Below are 12849 nucleotides of genomic sequence, written 5' to 3'. Positions count from 1 at the left end.
ACTTAGACGAGGGTGTCCGGACTCAGGGATGGGTATGTTTCTTCATGGGGCCAAAGTAATCCTTGGTGAAAATGAAGGTGACTTCATTTAAGTTTGCGGATGAGTATGATCTGGGGCAAGGCAGCTCTAGGTTGAGGAGGTGGCTGCCCTAGTTTGTTCAAGAGCTCGTGCACTGTGAAAATGAGATTGTCTTTGCTCAAGGATGTGGCCATGCTAAATGGGGCAAGGTTGTCTTCCCCGTTGGCACCATCGTCCTTGTCCCGGGATGAAGTTGCCTTCGTGCTCTCCAGGGCCCCTTTGCAACGTGGAGATCAACGAGTGTGCGTCCAGCCCGTGCGGTGATGGAGGCTCCTGTGTGGATGGGGAAAATGGCTTCCGCTGCCTCTGCCCACCTGGCTCCCTGCCCCCGCTCTGCCTTCCCACGAGCCATCCCTGTGCCCAAGAACCCTGCAGTCACGGTGTCTGCCACGATGCGCCCGGAGGGTGAGGCCTCTCCCCATCCCCTGGTCCCCTGCCGCCTCCCTGCCCACAGGCATTCCCTGACTGCCTTTCCTTCCAGGTTCCGCTGCATGTGTGAGCCTGGCTGGAGTGGCCCCCGATGCAGCCAGAGCCTTGCTCGAGATGCCTGTGAATCCCAGCCCTGCCGGTCTGGTGGCACCTGCACCAGTGATGGAATCGGCTTCCACTGTACCTGTCCCCCTGGTGTCCAGGGTGTGTGTCCCCCATGTTCCCACCCCAGGCTCTCCCTCCCCCCTTCTTCCTTCTCATTTCCTTCCTGCTGCACTCTCCCTCCTTTACGTTTGCCTTTTTTTTTTTTCCTCTCCCCCCACCCCCAGGACCTTTGGAGGTGGGTATCAAGGTGGGGACCCTGGGGGGAGATGGGGACAAGGAATCTCTCACGAGTCTCTCACTCTGTCTGCCCCCCACAGGCCGTCAGTGTGAGCTGCCATCGCCCTGTACTCCAAACCCTTGTGAGCATGGGGGTCACTGTGAGTCTGCCCCTGGCCAGCTGCCTGTCTGCTCCTGTCCTCCTGGCTGGCAAGGTATACCACCCACTTCCTCCTCCTCCTCCTCCTCCTCCTCCTCCTCCTCCTCCTCCTCCTCCTCTCCTTCACCTCCTCTGCACCCTGCTGCATACTGAGTGGTGCTGGGGACCCAGAGGGAAACTTACAGAAAAAACAGAAGACAGAAAAGACTCACCAAGCAGAACACAGACAATTGCAGCCCATGTGATCAGTTTTGGAGGAAAGGAAGGGATCTGGGGATGGGGAAGCTAGGACTCAGGTGGAGGGTTTGGGTGCAGCTCCCTGGAAGGGCTGACCTCAATCAGAATGCATTCATTCACTACCCACTGAAATAAAGGGAAGGGGGAAGGCAGTTTGGGAATAGCACGTACAAAACACACAAAGGCTAAGGAGAGCATGGCGTCTTCCTGCCTTCACCCATCTCAGCCTTCAGGTTCCTCCCGAAGGCCAGGTACTCGCAGACCCTACCCTGTACCCTCTAACCCTAGATACTACCTTATTCCCCATCACCAGGCCCACGATGCCAGCAGGATGTGGATGAATGTGCTGGCCCCTCACCCTGTGGCTCCCACGGTACCTGCACCAACCTGGCGGGGAGTTTCAGCTGTACCTGCCACGAGGGGTATAGTGGCCCTTCCTGTGATCAGGACATCGATGACTGTGACCCCAGTGAGTTCAGGGGAGTTCCCGGGGTGGGTGCTGCTCTAGAGAACATGTTCTTTAAGCCCACACGGTGTGCCCAGCACTGTGCTTCCATTTTCTTTCTTTCTTTTTTTATATTAAAAAATACTTTTTTTAATTTACATTTATTTATTTTTGAGAAGCAGAGTGAGACAAAGCGTGAGCGGGGGAGGGGGAGAGAGAGAAGGAGACACAGAAGCAGGCTCCAGGCTCTGAACAAGTGGTCAGCGCAGAGCCTGATGCGGGGCTCAAACCCACGAACTGTGAGATCGTGACCTGAGCTGAAGTCGGACTCTCAACTGACTGAGCCCCCCAGGCGCCCCTGTGCTTCCATTTTCTCTTCACTGTACTCTTTCCCCGTTTTATGGAAACTGAGGCCCCAGAGAGGTCAAGTGATTTGCCCAAGGTCACGAAGCAAGTAGAGGGATGAGCTGGGATTGGAGCACAGGTCTGTCTGAAGCCTGTAGACTGCCTCTGGCTGCGAACAAGTTAACATTATGCGTTAAGTAGGACATAATAGGCCCCCAGGAAGTCCTCCAGGAGCATTGTCTGATTGATAGACCGACAGTGCAAGTCACATCTATACTTAGAATTTTTCTAGCAGCCACATTAAAAAAGCAACAACAAAAAAAATTAAGTTTAATAATATGTTTTAATTAAATTAATATATAAAAATGTTATTTATTTCAACATGTAATCAATATAAAATTACTGAGATATGTTTACATTCATCCTTTTTTTTAACACTAAGTCTTCAAAATCAGAAATCCAGTGTGTGTCTTAGGGCACATCCCAGTTTGGACTAGGTACACGTTAAGGGCTAAATAGCCACATGTGGCCAATGGCCACTATACTGGCCAGCACTGGTCTGGAGGAGGCCTGATGTGCTGTGCCCAGGAATTAAACAGACCTAACTAGCAGCGTGTGCTTGGCGGCTCAAAGGGACCTTTTGGTTCCCCCATCCTCTCCCTCCTTGCACATAGGTGGGGTTTCCAGATGAGGGAGAGGATGAAACCACAGAGGGGACAGAATCTGATCCCTCTGACCAAATGTGCCGCTCCCTGTTCAGCCTGGTTTCCTCCTGGTTCCCCTCTATGAAAGGCACGGCTGGGTCAGCTTGGGCTGATGGGGGGGTCAGGTGTATGACCAGGCCTTCTCCCTTCGGACCTTAGACCCCTGCCTGAATGGTGGCTCCTGCCAGGATGGCGTGGGCTCCTTTTCATGCTCCTGCCTCCCTGGCTTTGCTGGTCCCCGCTGTGCCCGCGACGTGGATGAGTGTCTGAGCAGCCCCTGTGGCCCCGGCACCTGCGCCGACCACGTGGCCTCCTTTACCTGCACGTGCCCACCTGGATATGGAGGCTTCCGCTGTGAGCAGGACCTACCCGACTGCAGCCCCAGGTGTGTGGGGCCTCTGCTGGGGGCTCAGGGACACCGGCATCGGATGGGGTGTGCAACGCGAGAGGGAATGGTGACAAGAAGGGGGTTCTCGGCTTGGCACCCACTTCACAACTCTGATCCGTGATGGAGCAGTGTTCGGGAAGGGTCAGGGCGTCTGTTTGGAGGTCACCTTAGGGGACGCTGGTCCCCGACAGGGCCAGGCCACGGCGGGGCGGGGCCTCCATGTGGCTCCCACCTTAGCTCTCAAGGACTTGGTGAGTTGGGGCTAAGGGACAGGATCGGGGCGGGACCTCTGCTGGGGCTGCAGCTTCTGCTGGGGGTGGGCCTAGGGGGTCAGGGAGTGTGCCCCGACCCAGGCGGGGCCGAGAAGGCGGGGCCTGCGTGTGGGTGGAGCCTGACCCAGCCTGCGCTTCCCTCCCCCTCCAGCTCCTGCTTCCACGGCGGGACCTGTGTGGACGGCGTGAACTCGTTCAGCTGCCAGTGCCGCCCGGGCTTCACGGGCGCACACTGCCAACACGAGGCCGACCCCTGCGTCTCTCGGCCCTGCCTGCACGGGGGCGTCTGCACGGCCGCCCGCCCTGGCTTCCGCTGCACCTGTCCGGAGGGCTTCACTGGCGCTCAGTGCCAGGTGGGCGTGGCCACTGGGGACCCGGGGGAGGAATCTGGAGGGGCTGTTCTGGGGTAGGGGTCTGCCGGGACCCTGGAGAAGCTGGGGTTGCGGCTTCCAGGGGGGTCGTGGCTGAGAGGCTGAGACTCTGAGAGCTTCCCCTCCAGACGCTGGTAGACTGGTGCAGCCACGCGCCCTGTCAGAACGGGGGTCGCTGTGCCCGGAGCGGGGCCTCCTTCTACTGCCTTTGCCCTCCGGGTTGGAGCGGCCGCGTCTGTGACATCCGGAGTGTGCCCTGCAGGGAGGCCGCAGCCCAGATCGGTGAGGGGGAGCACAGAGGTGGGGTGTGGGGCTCGGGAGGGTGTGCGTGCATATACTTCTTGCTAATGTGAGCCGAACACGGGTATGACAGGGCGTGTGGGCGGCATGGGGTGTGTGGCTGAGCGTTTGTGGATGCGCCACCGTGTGCCAGCTGGCCAGGGCCGGGATGGTGTAGATGCCTCTGTCACCACGAGGTAGCTGGGATGACGTTTGAGATGCTGTGTGTGACTGAGCTGGTGTGGGCAGTTGGGGTGTGGGTGTGTGTTTGTGTGTCCGTGACTGGGACGGTGCCGGTCTGGGCAGATGTGTGACGGCACGATGGAATGTGTGTGAGACCCCGGGGACCGAGGCCAGCAGGGGTGTTTGGTGATGCCGTGAGTGATGCAGGCAGGGAGGGGCACGCGTGTGCCTGACACCTCTCCTCTGTGCAGGGGTGCGGCTGGAAGAGCTGTGTCAGACTGGTGGGCAGTGCGTGGACAAGGACAATTCCCACTATTGCGTGTGTCCAGAAGGCCGCACGGGCAGCCACTGTGAGCAGGAGGTGGACCCCTGCTTGGCCCAGCCCTGCCAGCATGGGGGCACCTGCCGCGGCTACATGGGGGGTTATGTGTGCGAGGTAAGGGGCCCCCAGAGTCGAGGAGAGGGGAGCTAGTCGTGCTGGGTGTGTCTGCACACACTTGTGTGTGTCTGTGACCTGGTGTGGGTGTGGCTCTCTCTAGGCAGGTCTGGCTTTTTGCTTTTCTGTCTCTGGGTGTCATCTCGTGGGGCTATTTCTCGGTTGATCTGAGGGACTTTCTGCCCACGGGCTGTCTTTGTCTTTGATTGTGTCCTGGATGTGCCCCGTATCCCTCTGTGTGCCCTGTCTTTTTGGGTGTGAACGCATGTGCTGGTGTCTCTGGGCCCTTGTGTCTGGGTGTATGTGGGTGTTTCTCCTGGGTGTCTGTCCTGTGCATTTGTGTGGGTGTGTCCCTCTCATTGGGTGTGCCTGTAGCCCTCCGTGTGGGGGTGTCCTCTGTGTCTGAATGTGTTGCCTTGTACTGTGTGCCTGTTTTCTGTTTCCTGCACACCGGACATGCCTCCGTGTGTTGGACACTGTATGTCCTTTTGCACTGCCATCTCCGTGTCTTCCTGGGGATTATCTGTGTCCCCCCGGGCTCAGTGCTGGTCCCCGTCTCACATCGCTGCAGTGTCCAGCTGGCTACACCGGGGACGACTGTGAGGATGATGTGGACGAGTGCGCCTCCCAGCCCTGCCAGAACGGGGGCTTCTGCATTGACCTCGTGGCCCGCTATCTCTGCTCCTGCCCCCCGGGAACGCTGGGTACGCCGGGGCCGGGGTTGGGGGACAGGATGGGAGGCTGGCTCTCCATCCCTTCCCGACGGCTCCCTCATCTTTCCCTCCCCCCAAGGTGTGCTCTGTGAGATTAATGAGGACGACTGTGGCCCAGGCCCACCCCTGGACCAGGGCCCCCGGTGCCTGCACAATGGTACCTGTGTGGACCTCGTGGGTGGCTTTCGCTGCACCTGCCCCCCCGGGTACACTGGCCTGCGCTGCGAGGCGGACATCAATGAGTGTCACCCAGGTGCCTGCCACGATGCACACACCCGGGACTGTCTGCAGGACCCAGGTGGGGGCTTCCGCTGCCTTTGTCATGGGGGCTTCACAGGTAAGCGTGGGAGAGGTGGCTGCCCTGGGATCCGGCCCCTGTTCCTACACTGTGGCTGACCCACCACATCCTGCTTGTCCAGGTCCCCGCTGTCAGACTGTCCTGTCTCCCTGTGAGTCCCAGCCATGCCAGCACGGAGGCCAGTGCCGTCCCAGCCCAGGACCTGGGGGTGCGCTGACATTTACCTGCCGCTGCGTTCCGGTAGGTCCCATCAGTGCCCCTGGGAGAGGAGTGGGAGCGTGGCCACGTTGCAGGACGTGGCTTTAGGGGAGAAGTGGAAGGGAAAGGCGTTCCTGAGAAATACTGAAAATACCTGGAGACTGTGTGTGCGTGTTTTGGGGGATGGCGCCCCAGGCCTCCTGGGGAAGGTGGGGCTTATCTCTGCAAGGTGGGGCCTCCAATGGGCGGGGTAGGGGAGAGGTGTGGAGGGACCTGGGGAGATTGGAGCCTCAACCTTCTCAAGCCCTGACCCCCCATCCTCCTCTCTCTCTCTTCTCCACCCTTCCAAATCCCTCCATCCCCTCCCTTTCCCCTACCCCAGCCGTTCTGGGGCCCGCGTTGCGAGCGGGTGGCGCGCACCTGCCGGGAGCTGCAGTGCCCGGCGGGCGTCCCGTGCCAGCAGACGGTCCGTGGGCCGCGCTGCGCCTGCCCCCCGGGACTGTCGGGGCCCGCCTGCCGGGGCTCGCGGGGGTCGCCGCCGGGGGCCGCCAACGCCAGCTGCCTGGCCTCCCCCTGCCTCCACGGCGGCTCCTGCGGCCCCGCGCCCCTCGCACCTTTCTTCCGCTGCGCGTGCGCGCCAGGCTGGGACGGACCGCGCTGCGAGGTGCCCGCGGCGGCGCCCGAGGCCCCCGAGGAGCCGCTGTGCCCGAGCGCCGCCTGCGAGGCCAAGAGCGGGGACAAGCGCTGCGACCGCGAGTGCAACAGCCCGGGCTGCGGCTGGGACGGCGGCGACTGCTCGCTGAGCGTGGGCGACCCCTGGCGGCAGTGCGCGGCGCTGCAGTGCTGGCGCCTCTTCAACAACAGCCGCTGCGACCCCGCCTGCAGCTCGCCCGCCTGCCTCTATGACAACTTCGACTGCCGCGCGGGCGGCCGGGAGCGCGCCTGCAAGTGAGCCCCTCCCGTCTGCCACCCGTTCGATCGTTCGCCTCAGTCCGTGTCTTCTCTGTCCCTGAGCCACACCTGCCCATCCACGGGTCCCGCTTCTCTGTCTGTCCATTCATTTCCCCACCGTCAGTCCGTGTTTAGACTGAGGGACTGTTCATACGTTTGCCCCCTCTGTTTCTTGGTGTATTCTGTCCGCCCAGCCGAGTGCTGTTTGTCTGTCTGTGCATCTCATCTACCCAGCCACGTGCCACTGTGGTCTGTCCCTCCGTCCACACGTGCCATGACCTGTTTGTCCATCCGTGTGTCTGTGCGCCCTTTCTTTCTGCCTTTGCACTCCATCTGTCTCTCCCTGCATCCTTGTTGTCCATCTTTGGACTTCGTTCTGTCCATGCATGAATTCCTTTCATCCCTCCGTACACCCAAGTGTCTGTCTACGTCTCTTCTGGTCCATCCGTGGACCGCACCTGTCCACCCATCTGTCTGTTCTTATGCCAGTCTGTGTGCCTCATCTGTCTGTGCCTCTCCATCCACGCTCATCCCTGTATCTCTTCTGTCTGTCCTTCTGTCCATCCACTCACCATTTTTGCCTCTCTGTATGCCCATTCATCTGTCCATGCCCCTACTGTCTATCCCAGCCCATCCTCTGCCCCTCTCTATTCATGAACTCTGTCTTTCTGTCTCATTCCATCTGTCCATCCCTGTGCTCTGCCTCTTTTTTTTAAGTTTATTTCGAGAGAGAGAGAGAGAGAGAGAGAGAGAGCGCTCGTGAGTGGGGGAGGGGCAGAGAGAGAGAGAGAGAGAGAGAGAGAGAGAGAGAGGGAATCGCAAGCAGGCTCTGCACTGTCGGTGCAGAGCCCGATGTGGGGCTTGAACTCAGGAACCGGATCATGACCTGAGCTGCAATCAAGAGTCGGACCCTTAACCGGCTGAGCCACCCAGGTGCCCCCAACTCGACTTCTTTTGTCCCTCTGTTTGCCTAGAACCCTTCTCTCACTTTTATGTCCCTGTCCTCATTGTCCCCCACTCCCCTCCTCACTCACCCTGGCCTCTGCCATCTCTCAGGTACCCCAGGCTTGGTCCTACCTCAGGGTCTTTGCACTAACCGGCTGTTCTCTCCGCCGGGAATACTCTTCCTTGAGGAAGCCACATGGCTCCTCCCTCATCTCCTTGAAGCTTTTGCTCAACCAGTCGCCCCTTCTCAGGGAGCTCCTCCCTGGCCACCCGACACATCCCCCGCTTCATTTTTCTCCTTAGTGCTTAGTTCCAAAAAGGGCCGTGTGTGTGTGTGTGTGTGTGTGTGTGTGTGTGTGTGTGTGTGTTTTACATTTAGCTTTCACTCGTGTACAGTTGGAAGACTGTTTTCTGCTCTTTCCATCTCATTTAATGTCTGTCTCTGCCCGCTGGAATGCCTGCTCTCCAGGGTCAAGGATTTGTGTCCGAGCCACATCCTGGGTGCCTACAGCCATATCCAGCACCCCGCAGGCCCCTGTCAATATTTATTTATCAATAGTTCGTGAAGGAATGGCTGGATTTGCAGAAAGCCTGGCACGTGCCGGATACATTCTAGTTCTCCCTCTCTCGGCCTCCTCTCGCTGTCCGACCCCCCACTCCCGCCCCCCTCCTCCCGTGTCCGGAGTCCGGGCTCCCTCTGGTGTGTGGTTGGATGACCTCTGACCCCATCCTCCCCTCCCCCAGCCCCGTGTACGAGAAGTACTGTGCGGACCACTTTGCGGACGGCCGCTGCGACCAGGGCTGCAACACGGAGGAGTGCGGCTGGGACGGGCTGGACTGCGCGGGCGAGGTGCCCGCCCTGCTGGCCCGCGGCGTGCTGGTGCTCACCGTGCTGCTCCCGCCCGAGGAGCTGCTGCGCTCCAGCGCCGACTTCCTGCAGCGGCTGAGCGGCATCTTGCGCACGTCGCTGCGCTTCCGCCTGGACGAACACGGTCAGGCCATGGTCTTCCCGTACCACCGGCCCGGCCCTGGCGCCGAATCCCGGAACCGGCGGGAGCTGGCCCCGGAGGTGATCGGGTGAGTGGCCCCCACGCTTGAGGGAGCCCGCCGCAGGTGCAGACCTAGGGGCGAAGGAGCCGTGTTGATCAGGTCTCGTGTGTTTCACTTCCCTTAACGTGCGTGTTTCACTTCCCTTAACGTGTTCGAGAGTCGTCTTGGGAGAGCGTCCAGCGCGTCTCAACTTCAGCCTGTTGACATTTGGGGCTGGATCATCCCTTCTGTCCTTCCTTCCTTCCTTTTTTTTTTTTTTTTTAATGTATATTCATTTTTGAGAGACAGAGCACGAGTGGGGGAGGGGCAGAGAGAGAGGGGGAGACGTAAGCTGAAGCAGGTTCCAGGCTCTGAGCTGTCAGCACAGAGCCCAACACAGGGCTTGAACCCCGAACCCTGAGGTCTTGACCTGAGCTGAAGTCGGATGCTTAACCAACTGAGCCACCCACGGGCTCCGGGGCTGTGTCACGCTTTGCTGTGGGGTAGTGGGGGGGGGGTTGTCTGGCGCACTGTAGGATGCTTAGCAGCATGCTTGGTCTCCACCCACTACATGCAGGTAGCATCCCCTCCCGCCACAAGATGCGACAACCCAAAACACCTCCGGCTACTGGCAAGGGTCCTTGGGGAGCAGAGTGGTTAAGGGCATTCGTACTTTTAGTTTTTTACAAATGGAAATCAGAGAACTTTCCTGATGGTGGCCTGGTAGAGCGGTCAGAAGGGAGGTGTGGCCTCTGAGCTGGGATGGGGCCCTGACAGAGGAGGGCTGGATTCTAGAGATGGAGGGCAGGGGTTTTAACCGGGTAGGGCTGGAGCAGGGACATGATGTGCTAGTCCCTGGGTGCATTGATGGGGTTACTGGAGGGGTCTCGTCAAGAAAAAGGACACAGGGTGATAAACAGGGGTCACTTTCAGGCTTGCAGAATCTGAGGAGTCTGGGGGTGTCGTGGAGGCCCCCCAGGAGACAGCCAGAGGCTGAAGACATGGACAAGAAAGACAAAAGGGTGTTGGAGCCCTGGGAGGGACTCAGAGGAGCGGGGACAGAAGAATGATCTGGGAACAGTGAGATAAAGACTGGTTGAGGGAAATCAGCTCAGGAAGAAGGGGAGGTGGGGCGCCTGGGTGGCTCAGTCGGTGAAGCTTCCGACTTTGGCTCGCGTCACGATCTCACAGCTCGTGAGTTCGAGCCCTGAGTCCCTGTGCTGACAGCTCAGAGCCTGGATCCTGCTTCAGATTCTGTGTCTCCCCCTTTCTCTGCCCCTCTCCCACTTGCGCTTTCTCTCTCTCTCTCTCTCTCTCTTAAAAAAAAAATAAACATTAGAGAAAATACGTGGAAAATGTTTAAAAAAACAAAAGAGAAGGAGCAGGCAGGGAGATAGGAGGAGAACCAGGCCATGTGGCACTAAGGATCTCAAGGCAAGATGGAGTTTGGAGGGCTGGGTTCCTGGAAGCGGAGCCTGAGGCAGGGATTCAGATATATGTGCCATTCGGAAGGGGCACTCTCAGGAGAGAGGGAAAGAGAGAAGCAGGATGTGGCAGGGAGCAAACGAGGCAGAAGGAGTCTCAGTCTGAGCTCAGGGAGCTCTAGAGCATGACCGGCGCTTCAGAGTCCTTGTGACAGGAGGGCACCTTTGTACCCCCCAAATCAGCCAGTCACCGGCTGAGGGCTGCCCTAAGGGGTGTCCCCTCCCACGTGAAGAGGTCCCCACTTTGCTGAGGGTCATCTGTTAGAAGTCAGCGCTCACAGTAGTTCGGAAACGGACGCACCGGCCTGGTAAAGGAGACTGGCATCCACTGGAGATCTTGATGTGAAAACAGTGCCCAGTGCCCACTGGATTCGTGGCTGGGGGGACACTGGTGGCCACAGCAAGACTGGTTTGGGGTGGGGTGTGGTGAGGGGGGCCTTGCCAACGTGCGTGGAAACGGCTCTTCTGAGTCCAGGGCATGGGGCTCCGTGCCTGGCCGGCAGCAGGTTGAGCCCCCCCTCCCCCCGTCCTTCCCTTGGGTCCCCGAAGCTCTGTGGTGATGCTGGAGATTGACAACCGGCTGTGCCTGCAGTCACCGGAGAATGACCACTGCTTTCCCGACGCCCAGAGTGCGGCCGACTACCTGGGAGCCTTGTCGGCGGTGGAACGCCTTGACTTCCCGTACCCGCTGCGGGCCGTGCGAGGTGAGGCCTGGCCTGGTGGCAGGGTGGGGGGGGTGGGGGGGGTGGGGCGGCCGGCCCCGGGCTGAAGCCCTCTGCTTCCCACCCCGCAGGGGAGCCGCTGGAGCTGCCGGAGCCGAGCATGCCGCTGCTTCCGCTGCTGGCCGCCAGCGCGGTCTTCCTGCTGGCCATCCTCGTGCTGGGCGTCATGGTGGCCCGGCGCAAGCGTGAGCACAGCACCCTCTGGTTCCCCGAGGGCTTCGCGCTCCACAAGGATGTGGCTGCCGGCCACAAGGGCCGCCGGGAGCCCGTGGGCCAAGACGCGCTGGGCATGAAGTATGGACCCCGCCCACTCCCGATGGCTGACTGGGGGCGGGGCTTGGGAGCCCTTGAGCCCACTTTGACCCGACTGACCTCTCATCCCCACCAGACCCTAGCTTCAGACTCCAGCCCAGACCCCAGTACGCGTCCCCTTGACCACTGACTGACTCCATGATCCCGGGGGGGGGGCACCCCTGACTTGTGACCCCCTGACCCCCATGTCCTGTATCTCCGCTCCCCTGACTCGAATCCTGCTCTGACCGCCCCCTGACCCTGCCTTGATCCTGGCCTCTCCAATTTCACCAAGATACTCAAGATTTGTTCCCATGTGACTGCTGGCCTCATGATCCTTATCTGCACCCCGACCCCTCATGGAGCCCTGACCCTATCGTCTATGACCGCCCCCCCCCCCCAATACCACCTCTGGCTCTAACCCACCCTGACCTTTGACCCCACCTCTGACCCTCTGTCCACCCCCAACTCAGTGTTCATTCTCCATGATCCTCAATCCTGGCCTTGGCCCTGGGCCTCGCCTCCAACTCCCTTATCTGTCCCTCAAGACCCCCCAACCCTGCCCTGCCCTAACCCCAGAATGTACCCCTCTCCTGCGACCCCATGACTTCCTGACTCTTCAGTACAACCTACTTAATTCTGGCTGCATCCTTACCTGTGGGGAGGATAACTACATCCTCATGACTCCTGATGTCATCCTGTGTATTCTTTGCTATATGCCTGTGACCCTCAGCTATCCCACAGCCCACTGTTCTGACCCCTGACCCCGTTCCTGGCCCTTCCCCGATTCCACCTTAAGACCCTGGCTGCCACCAATCATAACCCCTGACTATCCCCCCCAGTGACCTTAACTTCGTCCAGCAGCCTCTCTTTGGACTCTGTATCTTGGACCCCAGAACCCAACCCCAGCTGGCCTCTGGGGGCTTGTCTCTGACCCCACCCCAAATCCTCCTTCCAGGTTGCATGTCTCAGTTGTCTCTTCTCCCCTCCCCCCTTCCCATTGTGCCCACAGGAACATGGCCAAGAGCGAGAGTCTGATGGGGCAGGTGGCCACAGACTGGATGGACACTGAGTGCCCAGAAGCGAAGCGACTTAAGGTGGTGTCCTTTCTCTGACCCCTGCCCTCGGAGTTCTGGGTGGAGGGCCCCTGATGGTCAGTGGGAGAGTCGCAGGAAGTCTCCGCTCTCCCTGGCTCTGGGGAACAGTCATGGTGGCCGCCCCATCCTGCCCCTCTCTAACCAGGGCCCTGCTCCCAGGTCCGTGTGAGGTCTTCTGGAGCGGAGCCCCTGACCTAGACAGCAACTCTGCTTTCTCACTGTGGGTTCCCACTTTGTCCAGGGTGCCCAGCCTGAAAGTGCTCCGAGCTGGTTTTAAACACCCTTTCCTGTACTGGGGCCACACCCGTGGGCTCTGTCTTGGTCAGCTTACACAGCCGTTACAAAATACCACAGACTGGGGGTCTTAAATGACAGATACTTCTTTTCTCACAGTTCTGCAAGCTGGAAGTCAGGGAACAAGGTGCTGGCAGGGTTGGGTCGTGGTGAGGGCTCTCTTCCAGGCTTGTAGACAG

The 12849-nt window shown here is 59.7% G+C and overlaps 1 protein-coding gene across 1 annotated transcript in view; it reads left to right on the top strand.

Annotated features, from left to right (window-relative positions):
• NOTCH3 (notch receptor 3) overlaps positions 1–12849 on the top strand; it is a 35724-nt gene that overhangs the window by 11674 nt on the left and 11201 nt on the right. Inside the window, exons 13-28 of the mRNA XM_023246608.2 lie at positions 291–483; positions 560–711; positions 930–1043; positions 1539–1694; positions 2879–3104; positions 3531–3732; positions 3879–4032; positions 4464–4648; positions 5220–5352; positions 5441–5698; positions 5781–5899; positions 6240–6805; positions 8498–8830; positions 10816–10970; positions 11060–11282; positions 12292–12376. Of these exons, the coding sequence (XP_023102376.2) occupies positions 291–483; positions 560–711; positions 930–1043; positions 1539–1694; positions 2879–3104; positions 3531–3732; positions 3879–4032; positions 4464–4648; positions 5220–5352; positions 5441–5698; positions 5781–5899; positions 6240–6805; positions 8498–8830; positions 10816–10970; positions 11060–11282; positions 12292–12376 (3254 nt within the window). The remainder of the gene's footprint in view (positions 1–290; positions 484–559; positions 712–929; positions 1044–1538; positions 1695–2878; positions 3105–3530; positions 3733–3878; positions 4033–4463; positions 4649–5219; positions 5353–5440; positions 5699–5780; positions 5900–6239; positions 6806–8497; positions 8831–10815; positions 10971–11059; positions 11283–12291; positions 12377–12849) is intronic.

The sequence above is a fragment of the Felis catus genome, chromosome A2 (genome assembly GCF_018350175.1).
Source record: "Felis catus isolate Fca126 chromosome A2, F.catus_Fca126_mat1.0, whole genome shotgun sequence".
Classification (NCBI taxonomy): Eukaryota; Metazoa; Chordata; class Mammalia; order Carnivora; family Felidae; genus Felis; species Felis catus.
This window is presented reverse-complemented; position numbering and strand designations above follow the sequence as displayed.